General features: G+C 39.4%; 1 protein-coding gene across 2 annotated transcripts in view; it reads left to right on the plus strand.

The window, feature by feature from the left end:
• The window catches only part of ubr2 (ubiquitin protein ligase E3 component n-recognin 2), a 177306-nt gene extending 161748 nt beyond the window's left edge, over positions 1 to 15558 (plus strand). For both annotated transcript variants that reach the window (XM_068045124.1, XM_068045123.1), the window contains exons 41-47: positions 2847 to 2977; positions 3450 to 3558; positions 3939 to 3995; positions 4096 to 4173; positions 10426 to 10596; positions 10999 to 11100; positions 11670 to 15558. In XM_068045124.1, the coding sequence (XP_067901225.1) occupies positions 2847 to 2977; positions 3450 to 3558; positions 3939 to 3995; positions 4096 to 4173; positions 10426 to 10596; positions 10999 to 11100; positions 11670 to 11811 (790 nt within the window). In that variant the 3' untranslated portion in view covers positions 11812 to 15558. The remainder of the gene's footprint in view (positions 1 to 2846; positions 2978 to 3449; positions 3559 to 3938; positions 3996 to 4095; positions 4174 to 10425; positions 10597 to 10998; positions 11101 to 11669) is intronic.
• The last annotated feature ends 11118 nt before the right edge of the window (positions 15559 to 26676 follow it).

Below are 26676 nucleotides of genomic sequence, written 5' to 3' on the forward strand. Positions count from 1 at the left end.
CTAGTATTAAAGCAGCATTTGACTGAGTGTGATACCAGGGTGTACTAGTAAAACTAGTCACTGGGGATTGAAGAAAAACTCTCCAGTGGCTGTAGTTATACCTAGCACGAAGGAAGATGGTTGTGGTTGTTGGAAGCCAATCATCTCAGCCCCAGGACATCACAGCAGGAGCTCCTCAGGGCAGATTCCTAAGCCTAACCATCTTTAACGTTTTATCAATGGCCTTTCTTCCATCATAAGGTCAGAAGTGGGACTGCTTGCCAGTAATTGTGCAGTGTTCAGCTCCATTCACAATTCTTCTTCAATTAATGAATGTTTCATGCCCACACACAAGAAGACCCGGACAAACTAAGTGGCAAGTAATGTTAGCACTATGCAAGTGTCGGACAGTGACCATCTTCTACAATAAGAGAACATAACTACCTCCCCTTGACATTCAATGGCATTACAGTTGCAGCATTCCTTACCACCAACATCCTGAGGGTTACTATTAACTAGTAAATGAACTGGACCAGCCAAACAAATGCCATTGCTACTCAAGCAAGTCAGAGACTGGGTATTCTGCAACAAGTGGCTCACCCTCTGTCTCCCCAAGGCCTCTTTCCACTTGCCTGGATGCGTGCAGCTCTAACCATACTCAAGAAGCTTGACACGATCCAGAGCAAAGCAATCCAGTTGATAGACACTCAATCCACAGGCTTAAACATTCACTCCCTCCAGTGTATCTTGGCTGCTGTGTGTACAACTTACAAGATGCACTGCAATAAGTCTCCAAAGATTTTTCAGCAGCATTTCTCAGAACTGCGACCTCCTCCATCTGGAAAGACCAGGGCAGCAGGTTCATGGGGAAACTCTAAGTTTCCCTCCAACATCCTGACTTGGACATATATTGACATTTCTTCATTGTTGATGGATCAAAACTTGGACCTCCCTATCTAACAGTGTTGTTGGAGCACCTTCAGCCCATGGACTGAAACTATTCAAGAAAAAGAACCGAGGGAAATTAGGGATGGGCAATAAATGTCAGCCTTATTAGTGACCTCCACGTTCCAAAAATGAGGGAAAAATACATGCTAGAAAAAGGTATGCCTTTGCATACCACACATGCAACCTAAACATTCATTTTAAAAGTCAGCTCTTTGTTTTTATTTACAAGTGCCAGAGCTATTATTTATTGAGCGTGTAACTATTTCACTTTGACCAGTAGCAGAACTCTAATTTACATTCTTCAAACCAAATGAATTCATTACTAAAGCAAATTTACAGCAATGAATGAGCCCAAAGTCTAGTTTTAAAAATTTTGTATACAATTCCTATTGCACTTTTTTTCTCGCACTTTCCCTCTCATTTCATACAAGCAGTTTGTTAGTGCATGTACTCTTCCAAGTGTTAGAACTGACACTTTGTATCAGGAGGTATGATTGCTTATGGCTTGTTGACAGAGGCGTGGAGTTTTCTGACCCAGTGAAGTGCTCCATCTAGTGGCTTAGACAAGAAAATAAGCAAAATTCACTTTACTGGGAGCCTTGAATGAAAGGAATCCCTGACACTGACCAGCTGGATATTCTACTTTAGGTCTGCAAAATCTGAAATATGATTTCAAAAACAACTGAAGAACATAAGTTGAAACATGCAAAATGTTACAATTAAATAGGGTTAGATTTGTTATAATGTTGAATGATTGTTGAAATAATGTTAGATTTAGTGAAGATTTATTGTCATCTAACTTACTGTGTGCTTTTGGCTTGTAATTTAGCATAGCTGATAGTTATCATTCATCCTTTAGTTATTTAATGACAAATAAGAAAATAATTTAATGGAATGCTCATGATAGTTCATTGGTTTGAGTGCTGAGTTAAATGAACTTGGCCAAAATGGTAATGGAGCCCCTGCAGTTGGTCTTATGTTTTTCTGGGCTCAGGAGAGGGAAACAACCCTGGATTCCTGCATGTGATCACTATCCAGTGATCCCTTTGTGGAAGTGCATATGGGTGGTCCCATTGGGATGGCTCAGCATCATCACGATATTTTGCCATCACTCAGCACCCAGACTTGTGTTGTGAAGGATGATCATTTGGACAAACTATTGGAGGGCTACATTGCCTGTGGAACATGAAAATAAATGGAAGAAAACATTATCATGGACCCTTGACAATTAATGGAAAAATCTGTCTCTTACGTAAACTAATTGAATTTGCTTCAAATAGTTTGCAAACAGTAATTTGCTATTACTGGTTTGAGCCAGAGAGTCATAGCCATAGAGAGATACAGCACTGAAACAGGCCCTTCGACCCACAGAGTCTGTGCCAACCATCAACCACCCATTTATATTAATCCCATATTCCCTACCACATCCCCCCCACCTTCCCCTACCATCTGTCTACACTAGGGGCAATTTACAGTGGCCAATTTACCTATCGACCTGCAAGTCTTTGGCTGTGGGAGGAAACCGGAGCACCCGCAGAAACCCACGCGGTCACAGGGAGAACTTGCAAACTCCGCACAGGCAGCACCCAGAACCGAACCCGGGTCACTGGAACTGTGAGGCTGTGGTGCTAACCACTTGCGCCACTGTGCCACCAGAATTGATTTTTTTTAAAGAACATTTGGGAAGGCAGATGTTCTTAAAAACAGATTTCAATATAACTTAACAAAAGCCACTCTACTAAATTGAGGCTAGATTGAGTCATCGCAACAATTGGTAAATTAACCCTGAATTGAGATTTAAGTACAGTGTGCGGTATTGGGTCTTTATGAAGCGATACATATTACTAAATTACTCTTCGGTCAAAATGCATTTCTTGGAGTTAATAAAAAAATTGACGTTTCTCTGTTTTCTCCTGTAGTGCCTTGAATTCAATGACCTCAGGTTGGCATCTGTGGCAATATATCAAGACTGGAATAATTCCCTATCTACGATGTTCTGCTTTATTCTTCCACTATCTCAATAGTGTTCCAGTACCGGTTGAACTACAAGGTAATTTATTTCTGAATACAAAATTGAATGTTAAAATAGTTTGCTTCAACTTTTGAACTTGGAGACCTAGCTTTTCATCCACATGTTAAAACGTGTTTTCCACCTTTTCTAGGATAAGCGCTGCAGAAGTATTTTGCAAATAAAACCCACAATAAGCACTATATCTATTTTCCAAAGCTTTTATTCTGTGCTGTGAAAGCTGAACATAATGCTAAATCACAGACAGAAGAACTTTAATCCTTTATTGTAATTTATACAGTTTGTTTATTTATTCGTGCCAAAACCATGTTTGTATGTTATATCTGTTCTATTCCAAACACTGGGCTAAAACTACTAAAAGTGTAGCATTTTGTAGGCTAAGTGAAGCTTTAATGATACTCCGATGTCAATGAAGTGTATATTCTGAAATATTTTTATAAGTTATGTGTGCTCAGAGGAGTTCAACAATGACCCTGTTTCTATTCATTTTCAGAGAATGGACCACACCACTTTGAATTGTTGTGCCACTATCTTTCCCTCCCAACAAATCTAATGAGTCTTTTCCAAACTGAGAGTGATACAATTGAGCCATTAATACAAAGGTAAAATTCAGAATGTTGTATTTTCTTTTGCTGATGTACAAGAAATGCTTGCTTATACATTGCATAAACAATATGGTTCTTGATGCTGAAAGAAATGTTGTGTGATTGTGTTTTAGTTAAGGAAAGACTATTCACCATTCTGAAACTTGAATTTATGTGTATAATTACTTAAACTTTTTAAGTAACACTGGAAAAATTCTTTCAAAAATGTTGCCTGCTTTCTATTTTGAAAAGTGATTTAGATTGCTGTTTTTCAGCAAAAAATGATCACACTTAGCTCTAAAAGTAATCCACTGTTAGGCAGTTGCAGTGATTATTTGCATATATTAATACTGTGATTGTTGAAACTAACCTACCTGTACAAAAACTTGAAATTGTAGATGGTGTGGAGTTGCAGAAGTTCAGAGCTTTGTGAAGGGGGAGCGAACAGCTATTAGGTAGGCTTAAACCTTGTAGTTTTGTCATCATTTATTTGCCATATTGATTATACCTATTCTAATTTAAGTTTCTCTTCCCCTCTCCATACTCCTGTTCTAGCTATCCTAGGGAGCCAAACAAATTGATAGACCTTCCTGATGATTACAGTTGCCTCATAAACCGGGCGTCTTGTTTTACGTGAGTACAAAAACATCTTTAAATTTCATTTCTTTACATCGAACAGTGATCCGTTATAAACTGAATCATGGATTTTCGAACTTGATTTTATTAAACTTAAAATCGTGCAGCTTTATTTTAGTCATGTTTGTGAGCAAGGTTAAAGGGAACTAGTTGTGTGTACATTTCAACTTTTGAGCCTCAAAATCAGTATACTTGTTTGTAGCTGAATGAACCATCTCAAGTATATTTTGAGCCTTAATTTGCCCATCTCTATGTAATGTACACATATTTAAGAGCATGCCAGGGACAGCACCTGGTGTACCTAAAAATGAGATGTCAACCTGGTGAAGCTATAACTCAGGACTACATACTTACTAAAAAGTGGAAGCAGCATGATACAGACAACTAAGCGATCCTACAACCAACAAATGAAATCAAAGCTCTGCAATCCTGCCACGCCCTGTCATGAATGTTGATAGACAATTAAACAACCAACGGCAGGCGGAGGCTCCATGAACACAAGAAATAGGAGAAGTAGACAATATGGTCCATCGAGCCTGCTCTGCCATTCATTACGATCATGGCTGATCTTGGGCTTCAATTCCACTTTCCTGCCGGCTCCCCATATCCCTTGATTCCCTATGAGACCAAAAATCTCTCTATCCCAGCCTTAAATGAATTCAATGATGGAGCATCCACAGCTCTCTGGGTTAGAGAATTCCAAAGATTCACAACCCTTTGAATGTGGTAATTTCTGCTCATCTCAGTCCTGAATGATTGGCCCCTTATCCTGAGACTGTGCCCCTGCGTTCTAGATTCCTCGACCAGTGGAAACAATCTCTCAGCTTCTACCCTATCAAGCCCTTTCAGAATCTTGTATGTCTCAATTAGATCAGCTCTCATTCTTCTAAACTCCAGAGAATATAGGCCCAATTTACTCAGCCTCACATCAAAGGACAACCCCCTCATTCCAGGGACCAAATTAGTAAATCTTCGCTGCACAGTCTCCAGTGCAAGTATATCCTTTCTTAAATGTGGAGACCAAAACTGCACACAGTATTCCAGGTGCTGTCTCGCCAAAGCCTTGCACAATTTTAGTAAGATTACTTTATTCCTGTACTCCAATCCCCTTGCAATAAAGGTTAACATGCCATTTGCCTTCCTAATAGCCTGCTACACCTGCATGTTAACTTTGTGCGTTCCTTGTACAAGTACCCACAAGTCTCTCTGAATATCAACATTTACCAGTTTCACACCTTTTTTTAAAAAAAAATTCTGCTTTTCTATTTTTACGACCAAAGTGAACAACTTCACACTTCCCTACATTATACTCCATTTGCCATCTTGTTGCCCACTCATTTAACCTGTCTACATCTCTTTGCAGCCTTTCTATGTCCTCCCCACATCTTATCTTTGCACCTTTGTGTCATCAGCAAATTTAGATACATTACTCTCTGTCTTTTCATCCAAGTCATTAATAAAGAGTGTAAATAGCTGAAGCCCCAGCACTGATCGTTTCAGCAGCCCACTATTCACTGCCTACCAACTTGAAAATGTCCCATTTATGGCCTCCCTAGCCAACCTGCCACCCTCCCTGGCCTCAGTGATAGTAGAACCCAGCAAGTGAGTGCAAAGAAAAAACAGGCTTCAGCATTTTCACCAATCTTCAGCCAGAAGTGCAATATGGCTGATCTATCTGAGGTCCCCACCATCACAGAAGCCATTCTTCAGCCAATTCGGTTCCGTCCACGTGATATCAATAAACAGCTGAGCACACTCAATACAGAAAAGGCTATGGGCTTTGACAACATCTGGCTGCATTGCTGAAGACTAGTACTCCAGAACTGGCCGTGCCACTAGCCAAGCTATTCCAATAATAGCATCTACCCAACAAAGTGGAAAATTGCCCAGGTATGTCCTGTCCACAAAGAAGTAGGACAACTCCAATCCAGCCATTTATTGCACCCATTAATCCATTTTCAATCATCAGCAAAATGATGGAAGGGATCGTTGACACTGCTATCGAACAGCTACTGATCGATGCTGAGTTTGGGTTCCACTAGGATTACTCATTACAGCCTTGGTTCAATCATGTACAAATGAGCTGAATTCCAGAGGTGAGAGTGACTGCCCTTGACAATCGAGGCAGCATTTGACAGAATGTGGCAGCAAGAAGTTCCAGTAAAATTGATGTCAATGGAAATCAGGAGGAAAGCTCTCCACTGGCTAGAGTCATACCTTGCAGAAAGGAAGATGGTTGTGGTTGTTGGAGGCCAATCATCTCAGCTGCAGAACATTGCTGCAGGAGTTCCTCAGGGCAGTGTCCTCGGCCAACCACCTTTAGCTGCTTCATCAATGACCAAGCATTAAGCAAGAAATAACTGGAGCTTGTAGCAAAGGCATTGTAATAATTGTGGCGATTTGAATCTTCATATAGCCTGGACAATCAAATTGACAAAGGCAGTCTGGAAGATGAATTTTTACAATGCTTTTGCGATAGTTTCCTGGAGCAATACGTTTTGGAGCCAACTAGGGATAAAGCTATTTTAGATCTAGTACTGTGCAGTGAGGTAGGTTAATTAGAAATCTCAATAAAAGATCGTCTGAGGAAAAGTGATCATAATATAATTGAATTCTATATTAATTTTGAAAACAACATACTCCAGTCTCAAACAAGAATTTTTAACTTAAAGCCAATTACATAGGTATGAGGGGAGAGCTGGCTAAAGTTGATTGGGTCGATAGACTAAAAGGTGTGGCTGTAAATAAGTAATGGGAAACATTTAAAGAAACAATTCAAACTGTTCAACAAGGGGCTAATAAAAGTGAGGAGCTTAAGATGACTAATATCAGCAGAGAAAGAGTATTGGAGAAACTTAAGGGACTAAAAGCTGGCAAATCTCCAGAACCTGATGGCCTTCATCCAAGAATTCTAAAAGAGGTAGCTGCAGAAACTGAAAGTAATGTATCTAAGTTTGTTGATGATACAAAGCTAGGTGGGAATGTAAGCTGTGACACAAAGACTGCAAAGAGATATAGACAGGTTATGTGAATAGGCAACAATGTGACAAATGGAGTAGCATGTGGGTAAGTGTGAAGTAATTCACTTTGGTAGTAAGAATAGAAAAGCAAAATATTTTTTGAAAGGTATGAAATTTTTAAATGTTGATGACCAGTGAGACTTGGGTGTACTTGTACAACAAACACAAACTTAACATGCAGCTACAGCAAGCATTTAGGAAGGCAAATGATATGTGGGCCTTTATTACTAGGGGGTTGTAATACAAGAATAAGCAAGTCTTGGTACAATTGAACAGGTCTCTGGTGAGATCGCACCTGGAGTGCAGTTTTGGTCTCCATATTTAAGGAAGGATACACTCGCATTGGAGGCAGTACAGCGAATGTTCACTAGATTGGCTCCTATGATGAGAGGCTGAGTGAATTGGGCCTATACTGTCTGGAGTTTAGATGAATGAGAGGTGATCTCATTGAAAAACATACAAGATTCTGAAGGGGCTTGACCGGATAGACACTGAGAGGTTGTTTCTCTTGACTGGGGAATGTAGAACGTGGGGTCAATGCCTCAGGATAAGGGGTTGATCATTTAAGACTGAGATGAGGAGAAACTTCTTCATTCAAAGGGTTGTGAATCTTTGGAATTCTCTACCCCAGAGAGTTGTGGACACTTCGTCATTGAGGATATTTAAGGCTGAGGGAGACAGATTTTTGGCGTTTCAAGGAATCAAGGGATATGGGGAGTTGGCAGGAAAGTAGAGTTAAGGTAGAAGATCAGCCATGATCGTATTGAATGGTGGAGCAGAATCGAGGAGCCATATGATCCACTCCTGGCCCTGTTCCTTATGACCTTCCTTGCCTCATAAGGTCAGAAATGGGGATGTTCAGTGACTATGCGCATTTTTCAGTTCCCTCTGCAAGATAATGAAGCAATCCATGCCCACATGCAGCAAGACGTGGACAACATTCAGGCTTCGGCTGATAAGTGGTAAGTAACATTTGCACCACACAAGTGCCAGGGTATGACTATCTCCACCAAGAGAGAATCTAGCCACCTCCCCATGACATTCAATGACATTACTATCATTGAATCTTCCACCATTGACATCTTGGAAGTGACCAGAAACTTAACTGGACCAGACACGTAAATACTGTAGGTACAAGAGTAGGTCAGAGTCTGCAGCGATTAACTCACTCCGTGACTCCCCAGAGCCTTCCCACCATCTAAAGGGCACAATTTAAGAGTGTGGTGGAATACTCCCCACTTGCCTGGATGAGTTGAGCTCCACCAACACTCAAGAAGCTCGACACCATCCAGGACAAAGCTGCTTGATTAGCACTCCATGTACCACCTTAAACATTCACTCCTTCCACCTGCAGTGCAGCATGGCAGCAGTGTGCACCACCTACAAGATGTACTGCAGCAACTTGTCAAAGCTTCTTTGATAGCACTCCTCCAACACGTGACATCTACCACCTAGAACAACAAGGGCAACAGGTGAAAGGGAAGAGGTACCTGGACATATACCTGAAGTGCTATAACCCGCAAGGCTACAGACCAGGTGCTGGAAGGTGGGATTAGATTGGGCAGCTAGTTTTTTTTTCAGCCGGCACAGACATGCTGGGCTGAATGGCTTCCTTCTGTGCCGTAACTTTTCTATGGTTCTGTCACCACTTGCATGTTCCTCTCCAAGTCCTCCTTCATCGTTGGATCAAAATCCTGAAACTCCCTACCAACAGCTCTGTGGAAATAACTTCACTACCCTGACTGCAACTGTTCAAGACAGCAGCTCACCACCACCTTCCCGAGGGCAATTAGGGATGGACAATAAATGCTGGCGTTGTTGCCAGTGACACCTACATTCTGTGAAAGGATTTTTAATAAAAATCCACCTCTTAATTTCTTGTTATGGATCTGAATCTTAACAAAATCTCACATCATTGTATTATATGTGATGTTGATTGGGTATTTTGTTTGTCGCAAGGGATTAAAAAAAGGTTGTGATGTTGTGAAACTATGAATTACAAGCAGTCTGTGCAGCTGTGATAAACAACTTATTTGCCACTGAAGGTGGGGTTTCCCAAAATAATACCAGACATGAAACATTTCTCCTGGACTGATGGGATACATCCATTTTTTTTTTAAACAAGTTGCATTTTGCTTTAGCTTCTATCATACAGTTTTTTTTTGTAAACTAAGATTCACATTTAGCTAGTAGTGAATTGGTTATGAGCTGTACAGGTTTTCTATGAGATGCAGTACAACATTTGTTCTATTTTCAGTGAGCTTTAATCTGTAAACTATGAAGTGCCATCCAAAATGCCACTGAAATATATAGCATGCCCAGAATAAGCATTGATCGTAACTCGTGAGAAAATAGCACAGAAGTTAAAAGTCTCAATGGAAAGAAGTTTGAAAATGCTTCCTTTTTTTTAACCAGGAAGGGAGAGGTTGGAGTGAAGAAAAATGTAATATCCCAGGAGAAAGCGAGGGACTTCACTTTAAAAAAAAAACTCTTAAAAATGCAAACATCTGCAACTGTTACAGTTCTCACCCCTTACATAATTCAAGTTGATCACAGGCAGCCATGTATATCGGGCAAATAGCATTAAGCATTTCCCAGTACTACAAGAGTCGATTCCAAAGGTGCTGCTTATGACATGTTAAGTGTGCTGGCTATTTTGGGCAGTTTAGTAATAACTTTGCATCTCATTATCATATTTGTATTTAAAACCTTCCATAGATCATTGTCTGTTTTGCGTTTACAATCTAACAATCACCTGTTCTGAACTAGATTCCCACCCATGGCTCATTTATCAGAAACTGCTGCCAAGATTTCAGAAGTTCTGTCCCTTCTGCATTTTACCAACTCCTGATTCTTCAATTGGTAATTTGGGACCATTGGGAAACCCTTGTTTTAAATCCCAGGCAAACAATCTGTAAAATTTTGTTCATAATCGTGGAATGGATTTGGAACCAGTCAGCCATTTTCTTCCTTCCCACTTTCCATTCTCGGTGTCTCTAAAAGGCAATATACCATCCAAGGCTTGTAGCAGGCTAATTGTGATAATACCAACGTGCCTGCTATAAACAGTGGGAACTAATACCAAGCAGTTTGACAGTATATCAGGAAGTTATAAAAAGACACAAACAGACAATTCCCTTTGCAGAGGGAAAATAACATTTCACACTCCGTCAAAATTGCAATGTTAAGTGAATTTCTATTTCACCTTTTTCTTTATAATATGAAATAGATGTCCGAAATCGGGTGGGGATAAAAGTCGAGCACCAACTCTCTGCTTGGTGTGTGGTGGAATGCTGTGTTCTCAGAGCTACTGCTGTCAGACAGAGCTGGAAGGAGAAGATGTTGGGGCTTGCACTGCTCATACCTATACTTGTGGGTGTGGAGTTGGAATCTTCCTACGGTGAGTTAAAACCTTGAAATCTGATTGCTTGTAACCCTTTACTTCCATCTTAGCTAGGTCCACAAGTAACAATCATGTCAAGGTATGAATCATTGTAATCATGACGGGGAGTTAACTCAGAATTGAGCATGTCAGGCAACCAGGGAGTGGAGCATTAAAGTCCTTTGCTCCAGAATAGCACTTTGAATACTTGGCTGACTTTTAGCTCTAGTATCCCAAATGCCAGGGTTTTGCTAATTCTGGGTCTGACAGCTAAATTATAATGGGCATCTGATTACTTTATTTTTGATTAAGAGGGAGAGGAGAGAGAAACTGGTCCCTTAATCCAGTGCCTTGGAAAATGAGAGTGTGAATTATGTACAGTTTACACAGAACACCGCTATAGTTGTTATGTATTTTCAGAGTTCGAGAAAGTCAGGTGTTGTTCCTGGCTGGAAAGACAAAAGGATGTTTTTATCCACCACCCTATCTTGATGATTATGGAGAGACAGATCAGGGACTGAGGTAAAAAGTTATAATATTTTGTATTATAAATATGGACAGTGCAGTTCAATGAAAGAACATGCAAACGTTGAGATTTTAGATTAAATCTTCCACAGATTCCCTGCAGACATTTGTTATGTGGCTGTTTTGCTTTGTTTGTATAAATGTTATTCCCTGTGATTTATTTAGTTTTGGCTACCTGTTTTCTGATCATAATGCCAGAAAAATGATTTTCTTTCTTAATTTATGTGCCCCTTTGCATGGATTGCTGTGATCTTATAAGTCACCAGATATGGCTGTATTGGATGGTGGAAGTTCTTGCCTGTTCTGAGAAGTTAGTTTCAGTGGTATTTAACATGGTACACATGCTGAATAATATCTTGTGGAATAGTTTATCAATTTATGGATTTTTCCACACAAGCTTCAGTGTGAATGAATTTGCTAATACTTTTATTGAATCTTGGTTGCTATTGATTATAGCTACTCATCCCTTGGACCTTGTGCTTGTCTTTTTTTCTTGTAGCAAAAAAGGTTGATGTATAAAGATAAATGTTTGACAATGGTAAGTTTATTTGAATTACATTTTTCAGACGAGGAAACCCCCTTCATCTCTGCAAAGAACGGTACAGGAAGCTGCAGAAACTGTGGCAGCAACATAGCATCACAGAGGAGATTGGCCATGCTCAAGAAGCAAATCAGACACTTGTTGGCATTGACTGGCAGCACTTGTGATTAGTTTCTAATAGAACTGTAAACACTCGGCACATCCTGAAGCAAAAAAAATCCTCTTGCGGGAAGTCAGAGGATCAGGTTAAATGAAATAAACCTCAGGCTACCCATTTTGGAACACTTGCTCCTGAATTACAGTAATTTAAAAAAAAAAGTCACATAACTGTTCACCTGTCATTAAGAAAATGTGGAATGCATGTTAAGTGCATATTTTAAAGAGATGGTATTCGCTTTATTTGCACTTGAAATCTTCTCCACAGAGATGGAACATTTTGGGGTGATAAAGCCCACATCTTCAAAGTAGCTGATTTTTTTGGAATCAGAATTATTTATCAGGTTTTGGACTAATACAATATGGACATCCAAAGTGTGTTTCTGTGCTCTATAGTTAGTGATGTCTGATGAACAGTTTTGGGTCAAATGTGTAAAAGATTGCTGGTCTTCGGTTGGAAACATTTTTTAAATTCTTGCGTTCCCTCTCTTTCTGTCTTGCTTCCTTTAGTAGTTTAACTCACTTTGCACCGATTTGTGAATGTGCTTTCTTAAGGTGTGCATCTGGTTTCAGTCAACTAATCTGAAATTGAGTACAGTGGTCACTAGTACAGGAAAAATTTAACTCAACTGACAGAGCAGTTTATCACTGTTTTATTTGTGTTAAAAATCTTACTATTTGTGCTTTATAAGAAAATATATTGTAAAATGCATTTAAAGGATATATAAACCTATTTTATAACTTGCAGTTTATTATAAAGTTATTTTTTAAAAAACGCAGCCACATGATGCAAACAGTGGCTGTAATCAGGGCAGTTAACTTGGTGATTTTTTTCAAAAGCAAGAATTAACAAGAAGTTGATTCTTGAAATATATTGTTAATAGGAATGACGGTAGGCAAAGATGAAATGCTTCCAGTTTTATTGTTTTATCTTCGCTTATCTGAAGTATTCTGTTATCAAATATTCACTTAAGAATTGATTGAGTTCTGACTTGCTCATCAGAGTCATCGGAATAATCTGCTTGCTAACATCTACCATGCAAAACTCAACGATTCTGTTCTTTGGCTGGAGTTGATGGATTATTTCAGGCATTGTTTTGTAGAAGCTTGTACAGAAAAAAATCTCTGAAACCATATGAAAATGGGTAGTATTATTTAATTCATATTATTTTAGGCAAAATAGTCTGCAAAGTACACTTGAGCAATTTGCCCCACAGTCATCATCAATCCATGGTATTTTCTGTTTCTGTTGAGGCTGTGGTAAAGGAGCTAATAGAGTATGTTAATACCTTTAACAACTATGTTTGGTCACAGAATGTGGGTTCGATTCAGTTCTTCTTGCCTGTACACTGTGAATTCCTATGTGGTACTAAGGCAGATAAATTTCAGTGGACAGACTTACCTGATTAAAATTAATTTTGCATACAGCAGCAGCAACACATTTTGTGACCACCTTTGCTAAACTTCAGTGGGATCTTTTTGTCCTGTTAGCAGCTACAGTAATGGGTTATAAAATACTCCATGTACTACTTTCAATAAAATTCTTGCCTGTAAATTTTGATGCTTAAAGGGTAAGCAAAATGATCAGAAATAGGAGGATCTTCATGTGTATTACTACTTTGGATTGTGTGGAGGTGGTTAGGATTCTAACAAACATCCTTCCTGTCCAGGATGACGACAGAGCAGCCATTATATGGGATTGTTTGACTTGTGCTACAATAATTTTTCTTAATTTTTTATGAATGAAGTGAAAATCCTGAGTTGCAGTGAACCTAAATAAAGAGGGAAAGTAATACTGTCATTTAAAAGGGAACCACTGATCTTCATGGTATGATGGAATATTTCGGCACAAAACGTAGTTAATTGTGAATGATTTTCAACGATTCTGTTTATAACTGTCCAAAATTAAATGAGGAAAAAAAAATACAATTTTGGACTTGTAATAATTGAAACTTGTATGAATAAAGATCAAGAAAAAATACAAAAAATTATTTTATGGCATTTTAACTAACTTCAGTGATAAATTTATCAATTTAGAAAAATTATTCCTGAAGGAACATAGCTTTCCAACATGTCTGTTGGGCAAGTTTTTATTTGTTTAATACTGTTTTCAGTTAAATTCAGTGCTGATATCTTTATTTTGTAGCTATAATACTGGTCCCAGATCTTCTCCTCAATCCTGATTATGTTCATTTCAGAAGATAGGTACAGATGAGAAAAACCATTCAGCTCATTTATCCAGAAAGATCCTACTGTTCTAACATCACAGCATCCAATTGTATCTCAAATGAGTTTAGTGTTTTTGTAAGCTCTACTCTAACCAGAAATCCATTCAATTATGTTGGTTGCTCTGTATGGACTTCCTGACATCAAATTTGCTTCTCATTAGTTTGAGCATGAGCCCCTAAATCCTACTTTCATGGTTTAGTTTGAAATAGTGTTCTGGAGTTATCCTTTCAATACCAATTGTCTAATATTTCCTCTCAATTAACTTCTAATATTGAAAAGCTCAGTCTTTGCTTATAACTCAGTCTGCTGATACTAAAAACCACTCTTGTGGCTTTCTCTGCATTGCCTTGAGGCTTGAATGGCTCCCTTATGTCTTGGTAGCTAATGGCCTTTATGTTGTTGAGAATCAACTCTGGATCCTCCTGTAATTTTTTTTTCATTGCAAGTAGCACTGCAAGGTCTTGGCTTGTTCTACGATGATTTTAGAAAGTGGCCATTTTTGTTTTTTCCTGCTATTATGTATAATAACTTGAGATGTGCATTACTTTATCAGTCAAAATTTGTATCCATACGTTGACTAAATTGGAATATTTTACAATGCTTGAAATCAAGCACTGTATTAAAATGTTAAACTCTTAACTTGGAGAAGTACCATGTAAATTTAGCACACCTCTTAAGTTTTACTTAACCAGGTTGAAATTTTTAGAGCATAATTATGCCATTTCATTCTCTAGCAACATTACTGTTCCACCCGACCTAAATCTTACTGTTCTCTGAGTAATACTTGTAATATATTCCCTTGTTGGAAAAGATTTTTCATGCTACTTGTACCCCATGTTTGCTGTATTAATGTTAACAAACAAAGCTTAGTATTATTTCCATGTAAACAACAGCAAGTTACAAAATAATTCTGTGTTTAACAGAACCCATGTGCAGTACTGCATCTTTTGAAAATGGAAAATTCATTTTTGGAGATTTTTCTATTTTGCCTAGTATCAAGGAAGGAAGAACTTTTTTAATGCCTAAATAAACATGAAAATTCGCAGATGCTGCAATTTGAATATAACATTAGGATATGCTTGGTCTTACAGATAATTTTGTTTTCAGTTGACTTAAATACAATTTGTTGCAAAAGTGAGACCGTTCTGTTTTCCCACTGTTGGCTGACCCTGTTACGGATATCGATGAAAAGACTGACATAGCTGAATGAACTCATAATCTTTAGTTTTAAACTAATGTACAGATTGCTCTGAAGCAGAGAGCACACCCACTTCTTTTCCTTTTACTCGTCCTGTTAATACCTTAAATTAACCACATTCTATTGTATTGTGCAATTTTCCTCTCATGAAACCATTTAGCATGTATTTACATTCACTGTAGAAATGTTTATAATACAGGAATCCTTTCGGTATTTGGGAGAATACTTGTAATAAATGAGCTGTTAATATATGTTGAATTCATGTATAATTGGTACTATGTACTATATGTAAAAAGCTCAAGATTCAAAATAAATGCTTTAGGTGTTGAAAGGTTTGTTCCTCCTTCATTGTTCCTCCTTCATAATGCATGTCGTGCCAAATAAGTATTTGTCACAAAACATTTTTGATCTTTCCAGAGATCATTTAAGCTATACAGTCGAGACTTTTTAAGATCATTCAGGTGTGGTTCATTTTCTCTGCTTTTTTAGGCTGGGTGGTGAAGAAAAATCAGGTCAGGGATCCCATTCCTGATCACTAGCCAATGAATCCTGTTTAAAGTATGCATGTATAGAAATTGAGTGATCATTATTCTTGATTGTGATGCCTCATGTTCAAATGGATGCCCATGACAATTTAAACCAGGTACTGCAGGGATTGCTTTTGTGGTTTGGTACGGGTTTACACCGACTGCTCCTAGCTCAGCAATTCTTTCAGGGGAGTCACTGAGTAAAGATTGGATTGTTTGCCGCAGGGACATTTAGAAAATCAGTTGGCAGGTCATCCTAGTTTCCTCTCCACACGGTTTAGGTTTGCCAACTCTTGTTTGACATAATCCTGGAGGCTTGATCAGGTGGCGTCTATTTGTATGACATCTGATCACATGACACTTGTCCACCATTTGCAAATGTTATTGTAAAAATTGGATCTTTTGCAGTTGCCTATGCCCGTGGTTTTGTACCAGTTGTATTAGGAACAAGGGTAGGCCTAGCTCTAATTTTAAGATTGTTTCCTTGTTCTAGATTTCTTCACCAAAGGAACTAATTTCGTTGCATCTACCCTATCAAATCCTTTAATCATTCTAACCCCTCGATGAGCCCACCCCTCAACTTTCTAAACTCAGAAATGCAAGCCAAGTTTATGCAACAGGATCTCACAATTTAACCCTTTAAGCCCTGGTAGTATGCTGAAACTGCTGCGTCCTCGACAAGGCAAACATATTTTTCCAGAAGTTTGACACCCAAAACTGAATACAGTGCTCTAGAATGGCCGCTGAAGAATGAGAACCAGAAGGCTGCCAGCGAGCAGGCAAAGCAAGTGCACATGTTTGAAGCTCTAATGATCTGGGAAAGAGTTATTGGGAGACATGGAGACAAAGCTCCAGGAGGAAATGTATGTACATCTCTCTGGAATTCCGAAGGAACACGAAAGTTGACATGACCAATCAATATTGATGTAATCAGAAGAGAGGAGAGGATGTAATAGAGAATGGGAGGTTGAGGTGAGGCAGAGGCCTTTTTGTTGGATGCATTCAAGGATTGTGTCAGATGTCCCACTGAGAAATTGGAGGGAGATGAGAAAGAAGTGAGAGGACATGGAATTGTGCCTGAGGGGAGATTTGCATGTGGGGAAGGGGAGAAGCAGCAGAGGCAATTGATTAGGTTGTTTTAATCTTACTGATTAAGGAATCCATAAACTCTTTGCATTTGTTGGAGGTGAGGCTGGAAGCAGCAGAGGAGAGGGATTAAGGAGACAGTTGGTAGTGGAGAAGAGAAGTTATCTTTGCTTTCCAGGAAAGTCGTGGAGAAGTGGACAGTTTTCAGAGGTGAGTGAGGCTTGATATGTGTACCTAGTGTATTGTAGCCAAATTTGTGGATGATACAAAGACAGATAAAGCAAGTTGTGAGGAAGACACAAAGGGCTGAATTTTACCTGCCAATCGACGTTGTGGCGGGGGGAGCCGCCGTGATCCACGAAGGCCCTGCCGCAGATTACCGCTGGTGGCGAGGCCTCAGTGTAGCCCACCTGCCGCCTGGTGGCGGGGCCTTCATTTAAGTATTACAATTAGTTAAAATAACATACAGATGAACCTACCTGGTTCCGGTGGCCGCCACCCGCCGATATTATGGGCGCCGGCCGCAACTCGCACGCTTTCAGAACTCCAACTGAGGCAAGACGCTGGTGGGGATGGGGGAGCACTGATATTATCAGGGCGGGGGCTGGGGGAGCAGGAATAACACATCTTATTGGTTGTGGAGATGGTGGGAAGGGATTGAAGGGCAAATGTTGAGGTTGGGGGGGAAAGTTCAGGTTGGGAATAAAGTTCCTTTTGATACTGCCCCAAAAACAAACATTGTGGGGTGGGGTGGAGGGAGGGCCTCCAGTATTTAATTTTTTGGACACAATGCTGGACAATATCACTTTAAATATTAACATTTTTCCTAAGGGCTTGCAAGCCTTAAAAATGGCACCTGCGTGGTGGTGCCGGACGCCGTTGCCAGGGACGCAGTGGCTGCCCTTGATGAAGTAGAGGGGGCAGCCGTTCTGCCCCGTCCATTAAATAAGCCCCCGCATGTAATATCGCGGGGGTTTGGACGGTGCATCTGTGCGGGATGCACGCCGCCATCAGAGAGCGATGCCTCAAACTGCGGCGCACTCGTAAAATTCAGCCCAAAGTGTCTATAAGAGATATAGATCGGTTAAGTGAGTGGGCAAAAATTTGGCAGATGGAATATAATGTGGGAAAATGAGGTTGTCCACTTTTGCAGGAAGACTAGAAAAGCTGAATATTATTTACATGGAGAGAGACTACAGAATGCTGCAGTACAGAGGGACCTGGGTATCCTTGTACATGAATCACAAAATGTTAGCATGCAGGCACAGCAAGTAATTAGGAAGGCAAATGGAATGTTGGCATTTATTGCAAATGGAATGGAGTATAAAAATAGGGAACTCGGTACAACTGTGCAGGACATTGGTGAGACCACAACTAGAGTGCTGCTCTAGTTTTGGCCTCCTTACTTGAGGAGTGATATACTTGCATTGGAAGCAGTTCAGAGAAGGTTCACTAGGCTGATTCCGAGAATGAAGGGGTTGTCTTGTGAGGAAAAGTTGACCAGGTTGGACCTATATGCATTGGAGTTTAGACGAATGAGAGGTGATCTTACTGAAACACTAGATTCTGAGAGGGCTTGACAGGTTTGATGCTGAGAAGATGTTCCCCCTCATGGGGAAATCTAGAACTGGGGGCACAGTTTCAAAATAAGGGGTCTGCCTTTTAAGACCGAGATTGGGAGGAATTTCTTTGAGGGTCATTAATCTTTGGAATTTTCTTCTCCAGAGAGCAGTGGAGGCTGGATCATTGAATTTCTTCAAGGCTGAGTTAGACATCAAGGAATATGGGGGCTGGCAGGAAAGTGTAGTTAAGGCTATAATCAGATCAACCATGATCTCATTGGAGGAACAGGCTCGAAGAGCAGAATGGCCTACTCCTGCTCCCATTTCATATGATCTTAACATGTGATCTGCCAGATCTGTTGATGGATGGCGGAATCAGTTGTACATCACATACAATCTAGTATGCACCTCTTGGACTTGAGGGAGCAACAATGTGGGGTTTACTGGGGAACAAACAGAATGGAACAAAGTAAAAGGTTTACTGCAGTTAAGGGCATTAAAGGTGGTGGTGAGGGAGTGAGTTATAATTAATGGCTTTTGTGGTTCCATAAGGAGGGAAGGAATTAAAGTACATTTGTTTAATGGCGAAGAAGCATTAGAAACTTTCTGGGTTTCTGGAACCCAGCATTGAGGGAAATGAATGTATTTAATACCCAAAGTTACTTTAGGGAAATAGTTTAGCTCTTTTGGAATGAAGTAATTTTATGGTTAAATCTACTCTTCCTTAAGTTAAACTGTTGGATTCATTCAAATGAAGGAGAGTCTGAAATTGCCAACAAAATATTCTGTGTATGCTGTTGAGTAACTATTTCTTCAAATATATTTTGTGATTGGAATCTCTCAATTGTGGGGCTATTTATTATGTTTCTTAAGAATGGGAAGTTCATTCCTAAATAGTTTGGTGTTCAGTTTAAAGAATCTTTCTCTAAGTTTCACACATATAGGCTGAGATGAATAAATTGAAACTAAACCTTGTTTGTACTTTCTCAAATTTTTCCCCAGCTCCACACCTATTTTATATTCCTTTGCTTGCATCTGAAGGTGATGACTCCTGCTGAGGCATATTTCCATTGATTATGGGCATTGTTGATTTTGGGAGGCATAGGAATGGAGCCTGATTGTGTCCTCAGCTGACAGCCATGCTGGATAGCTATCAAGAGCTGGAATGTTGGCTCCCATTTCCCCTTTGCATTACGGGGACACTGAAGCCAAATAGAGAACATTTGGAAAGTTAACAGACCTGAAACATTAACTTTGTTTTCTCTCTATGCATGCTGCCTGACCTGAGTATTTCCAGCATTTTCTGTTTGTATTTTTATGAAAGAACACATACATTTGCAAAAATAATTTAGCACAGAACCTTGAATAAGCTTGACTTTTCTGATGGTGTGTACATTTAACTGCTGGGTCATTGAGAGAACCTTGGATTTACCCTCCAAAGCAGCTCCCCCAAATTGCCAGAGCACTTTTTTTTAAAGTAGCATTTAATCAGCGAAACAATTTTTAAATTACTTTTAAAGAAAATTCTAAGTAACTTTTTTTTAGAAAAATGATGATGTGGTGCTGAGACATTTCTGTTATGTGGCCTATGAAAAAATTCTTAGATTATAGCAAGCTTTATTCACAGGAGAGGAAGAGGCCATTTGGCACATCCTGCCTGTGCCAGTTCTTTGAAAGTGACATCCAGTTGGTCTACTCACCTGCTCTTTACCCATTGCGCTGCAAGATTTTCTTTAAGTATATATCAAATTGCCTTTTGAAAATTACTGCTTTCTCTACCCTTTAAGGCAGTGCATTCCAGATCATGACTGCGTAAAAAAAATTCTCTTCATCCCTCCTCTGGTTCTTTTGCGAATTATCGTAAATCAGTGTCCTCTGGTTACCTTCCCACAAGTAGAAACAGAGTAAATAAGGAGAAACTATCAAAAATCCCTCATAATTTTGAACACCTCTATTAGGTCTCTCCCCTTGACCATCCCTGCTCTAAGGAGAATAACCTTAGCATCTCTAGTTGCTCCACATAACTGAAGTCCCTTGTCCTTTACTGGCCCAGATCTGTCAAACTGTCAAGGAGTGAGCTTACTGTATTTCTATAATGCCTGTATAGCTTGCAGCTGCAATTTGTAATATCCTGAAATTTAAGATGATTATCTTATTAGCTTTTAATCCTATTTACCCCACCTTGAAGTAACATTCGAGGGCATCAGAACTCAGGTACAGAAAGTATATGAAAATTCCGTGGCATTAATAAAATGTTTTATTTTTGTGGACTGCTAATTACAGTTTATAATTAGCATAGGTTGTATTTTGTCACTAATAAAGGCATCTTTTATGTCAAAATTTTATCAGCAGTTTTTACAAAATTTCACCCTCCATCCTGGGGATTCACTTTCACTCGTATTTAATTGCATTATAAAATCCATGTTTTGTGTATTTGGAGGTATTGACCTTGTCCTTTCCAAATACTTTTCTCAGTTAGATACATAAACTTGCACTATAGACTGTAAGGCACTACAAATTTATCCACTTTGGTGTTAAGTACTTGAACAGTCTCTCCAATGTATAAAATACATGGTGTGTGTCACTGAGTTACTTATACTACAACAGTTATAGTTTTGATTCCTGGGCTGCACTGAGTTAGTTGCTCAACTGCAGTAGGATGAGAATGCTGCAACTACCCTCATTTTTTGTGCTACAAAGCAAAAACTAATTGGGCCGTTCTCACATGATCTTTCTCTATTCACCTCTGCTGAAAATACATGTGGATGCCAGTCAAGATAGGGTAAGGTTTTGCTGTGATTGTGCCAAAGATTGAATAACCTCCTAACACTCAGGATCAAGTTCACACCACAAAAATGCCATTCAGACAAAGTTTAGCAGGGCTATTGCTCCCATGGAGTTCCTTAGCATAAGTTCTCTTAAGTAGAGATAAAATTGAAGTAGTATTATTAGAAAAGCAACTTAGAGGAGAAAAGCTTTAGGGACTTGCATAGCTTCCTCATTCAGCCTTTTTGTTTTCATAGGTGCTCCTTTTGTGAGATGAAATAACCACAGTAGTTATTGTTAAAATCGTAATATATCTTCTATTCATTCTCTGGCTAGTATTTTCACAACAGAGATACAGAAAAGTGGAAAAGAAAGCTGTTGTTTAAAGATTAGTGGCTTTTTGTTGAGTTAAGCTGATCCATGAAGGATATTGAATGGATATCAGTGTTCTATTGACTATTATTGACTCAAAGGATTGGCCATGGACAAAAGGACCAACTATGAAGAGGTCCTTTTTAATCTCGCAAAGACTGCACAATTCCATCTCAGGCTGTGGTATACATGAAAAAAATGTTATTTCAGTAACTGTTAAAATTGTTCCTTTATTTTACAAGAAAAATTTATTATGGAACTCCCAATTTGTCGAGCGAAAGTTGCAGAGGCAGATCACATTGTTTTAGTCTCCCACTGAATGGATTACAGCATGTGTTAATTTCCCCTTTGTTAATGGAAACCTATTAGTTTGTTGCCTTTGTATTGTCATGGAACCATAGAAAAGTTACAGCACAGAAAGAGGCCATTCAGCCTATCGTGGCTGCACCGGCTGAAAAAACTAACCCCACAATCTAATCCCACCTTCCAGCACCTGGTCTGTAGCCTTGCAGGTTACAGCACTTCAGGTGCAGGTCCAGCTATCTTTTAAATGAGTTGAAGGTTTCTGCCTCCACCACCGTTCCTGGCAGTGAATTCCAGACACCCACCACCCTCTGGGTGACAAAGTTTTTCCTTATGTCCCCTTTTATCCTTCTACCAATCACTTTAAATCTGTGCCCCCTGGTAATTGATCTCTACGCTAGGGGAAACGTGTCCTTCCTGTCTATTCTATCTAGGACCCTCAAACTTTTTTACACCTTAATTAAGTCACCCCTCAGCCTTCTCTGTTGAAAGGAAAACAACCCTAGCCTATCCAATCTTTCCTCATGGCTGCAGTTTTCAAGTCCTGGCAACATTCTTGTAAATCTCTTCTGTACTCTCTCTCCAGAGCAATTATGTCCTTCCTGTAATGTGGTGACCAGAACTGTACACAATAATCCAGTTGTGGCCTAACCAGTGTTTTATACAGTTCCAGCATTACATCCCTGCTTTCGTATTCTATACCACGGCCAATAAAGGAAAGCATTCCATATGCCTTCTTCACTTTATCTACCTGTCCTGCCACCTTCAAGGACCTGTGGACATGCGCTCCAAGGCCTCTCACTTCCTCTGCCCCTCTCAATATCCTCCCATTTATTGTGTATCCCTTGCTTTGTTTACCCTCCCCAAATGCATTACCTCATACTTCTCCAGATTGAATTCTATTTGCCACTTGTCATGAATAAGCCTGGCTGATAAACCATTCACGAGTTATTGCTGGACCTCCATATGGAAGTAAAAACATACAAAAACAATCAGTGATCTGTTTATAGCATTCTTGGGTGTTTCCATCCACTCCTCCTCACCCCACACACTCTCTTTTTGTTGGTGTTTAATGATACTTCACTGCTCTACAGTAATATAAAAATATTTATCAAATTTGGGCCACCATAAATGTTAACAGCTCTTTTTAAAGAAAACACTAACGCCATTAAAAACATCCATTTTTTTTTTGTTGACAAAATACTATTTAGAAAAATTGATTTGACAACCAACTGTGACTGCTGTTAAGTGCAGATTATTTTAGGCAATGAAAAGAAGTGAATGTTCAAAAACTGAGTGTTTTGCAGCTTGCAAAATATGTGCATTATTTTCAGTTGTGGCATTTTTAAATTAATTACATATGCAAAATCCAGAGGTAGTATTAATTAATCTATTCTTTGTTCTCAATATATTTTCTGAATTTCTCAAATGTTATTTTCTTATGGTTCTGCCTCCATTTTAGAGCAGAAAGTATGCCTTAGTTCTCAGTTAGACTTGACCTGAGAGAGTTGATGTTCAGCCTGGGCCAAATTGGGAAAACCCATGCAATATCATTACAACTTAAATCTCTGCTACTGAAGCTAGCTGCCTATTTAATATTCATGGGAGGGCCTCTCAACATTTAACTCATTCTACCTATTTAATCTAAAATTTATTTACTAGACTATTGATATGTAGGCCAAGTTTGTTCATGTACTCGCAATCACTGCATTAAAAAAATAAAACGTGTTAAGCATTTTTGAGACGTTTTGACAATGTGATCAGATGCTACATTAATAGAAGTCTTTATCTTCAAATTAGGTGCCAATGTTCAAATACAAGCTTGCAACTATCTTGTTTTCCAGTCACACTCCCTTATTCAAAGATACCTATCTATCCTTGCTGTAAAATTAGCAGCACATACTGAACCCCCTCATGTAATGTCATGGGAAAGCATTTATGCAACAAAAAATGTAATGAAAATTAGCCATTTACTTAAAGTGCTGAGAGTTTAGTTTAGTTTAGAGATACAGCACTGAAACAGGCCCTTCGGCCCACCGAGTCTGTGCCGACCATCAATCTCCCATTTATACTAATCCTACACTAATCCTATCACATCCCCACCTGTCCCTATATATTTCCCTACCACCTACCTATACTAGGGGCAATTTATAATGGCCAATTAACCTATCAACCTGCAAGTCTTTGGCATGTGGGAGGAAACCGGAGCACCCGGAGGAAACCCACGCAGACACAGGGAGAACTTGCAAACTCCGCACAGGCAGTACCCAGAATCGAACCCAGGTCCCTGGAGCTGTGAGGCTTTGGTGCTAACCACTGCACCACTGTGAAGAGCCAGGAACAAGCCTCTCTCCTGAAAGCTTAATTTCATCTAACTTATTAGAACAGCTCCTCTTTATAGATCTTGAGTGCAAGTCTTTCACAAAATGTTAATTTATAGTATGTGCAGACATCAAGAAATGTTCGGGAAGTAATTTCCAAATCAAGAGTAGTTATTATTTGTGTATGTTTATTTTTTCTGAAAAGGATTGTGTTTTAACACTGAACTTTTCAACCCCTCAAAATATGTCACTGCTTCCAAATTAAATAAAATACAACACTTTGTTCATTTAATTTGAATATCCAGTCAGGATTCAACATCCTGAAACATAAACTCTGAAAAGCATAAAAATACTAAAACTTTTGACTCACATCCAGGAAATCTAAGATAAATGTTTGTAGCTGGCATCAATTACAGTGGCGCAGTGGTTAGCACTACAGCCTCACAGCTCCAGTGACCCGGGTTCGATTCTGGGTACTGCCTGTGTGGAGTTTGCAAGTTCTCCCTGTGACCGCGTGGGTTTTCGCCGGGTGCTCCGGTTTCCTCCCACAGCCAAAGACTTGCAAGTTGATAGGTTAATTGGCCATTATAAATTGCCCCTAGTATAGGTAGGTGGTAGGGGGATATAGGGAAGGTGGGGATGTGGTAGGAATATGGGATTAGTGTAGGATTAGTATAAATGGGTGGTTGATGGTGGGCACAGACTCGGTGGGCCGAAGGGTCTGTTTCAGTGCTGTATCTCTAAATAAATAAAAATAAATAAAAACCTTTGCACTGGGGCCTCACCATAAGAATGGGGTTCCTTGCTTTAGAAGGAACATCTGAAGAGCTGAGAAGGAGCATTTACAGTGGTCAATCTGTGCCTATTGCTAGATCGATTGAGGGGTAACGTCAATTGTAATTATAAAAATATTCATGTCCTGTACTGTCCTAATATTTTAATTGAAGCAATGTCCATCCATCACTAAGATTGAGTACTTTCCTCTGCTGAAACCCTTATCCATACTTCTGTTACCTTACAGCTCAACTTCACCATCTCATCGCTATACTAACTCTAACTTGTGAAAAATTCTAATGCCCACACTAAGTTCTGCTTGTCTATCACTGCTGTCCTCCAACTTCCAATGGCTTCCTGTTTCCCAATGCACTGAATTCAACATCCTAGTGTGGTTTTACCAATGTCTTTATGGCCTTGCCCCACATTACTTCTACAACATCTTAAACTAAGCATACTAGAATTTCAAATTCAGTACATCAGGAAACAATTGGAAATTGGAGATAGTTGGGCACAACTTAGTGTGGGCAGCAGAGTTTTGCACAAGTTAGAGTTTGTGTAGCGATTAGTTTTGCACGCTGGTGAATAAAGTTAAGCTTTAAGGTAACAGAGGTATGGATAAGTGTTTTAGCAGGAGAAAGTATTCAATCTTAGTGATGGATGGACATATCCTGAATTAGAAGATTGGGAGCCTTTAACTATGGCTTGCTGTGTATCCTCTCTCTCCTTCTAACACCTCTCACTTGGTGGTAGAGCTTCCAGACATCCAAGTGCCCAACTCAAACTCGCTCACTAAACCTCTTTTCCTTGAACGTTTGGTCAGAATGCATCTTTTTTACTGTGCTGATTCTTCCATTCACTGTTCCATCTGTTTCTTTGTGAAGTGTCTTGAGATGTTTCATTTCTCTTCAGGATATTCTGCTAGTGCAAGTGGCTGTTGCTAGTTTAGGATGGAGTTGTGGGAAAAATTTACAACAGTAGGATAATGGTTATGTTACTGGACTAGTAAATCAGTGGCCTGGACTAATGATTCGGAGACATGAGTACAAATCCCACCATGGCAGCTAAGGAATTTAAAATCATTTAATTAAAGTCTGTAATTAAAAGCTAGTAACAATGATGGTGTCCATGTAACTGCCAATTGTCATTAAAAACTCCTCTGGTACATCTGATGTCCTTCAGGGAAGGAAATCTGCTTTCTTTACTTGGTCTGGCCTATATGTGACTCCAGACCCACAGCAATGTGGTTGAACCTTGGATGCCCTCTGAAATAGCCTAGCAAGCCATTCAGTTGTCAATAGGTAGCTCAACACCATCCTCTCGAATGCAATTATGGATGCAGCAATAAATGCTAGTGTTGCCAGTCATACCCATATCCCAAGAATGAATTTTTTTTGAAGTAAAAGGAAGAATAGGAGAGACTTGGTGTTTTTAATCATTCTCGACAATTTTCTGCGGACTATTTTGAGAGAATAGAATATGGCAGTATCTGGGACAATGATTAGCCTTTCTTTTTTCTCATATTTACCTCTCATTTCTGTGTGTATTTAGATGTCATGATAAATTAGTTGTCTCTCCTTTGAAAAGAATTACCAAAGTTGATCCTATAAACTGGTGTTAAGCATACTTAGGACTTTTATCCTTGAAGCTGCTGTGGACAGTTGCCTGTCAAACTGCTAACACAGAAACATTTCAAATAATCACAAAGGGCTTTGCTTTACGAGCCTTCCTTTGAAAC

Source organism: Heterodontus francisci, chromosome 13 (genome assembly GCF_036365525.1).
Source record: "Heterodontus francisci isolate sHetFra1 chromosome 13, sHetFra1.hap1, whole genome shotgun sequence".
Lineage (NCBI taxonomy): Eukaryota > Metazoa > Chordata > Chondrichthyes > Heterodontiformes > Heterodontidae > Heterodontus > Heterodontus francisci.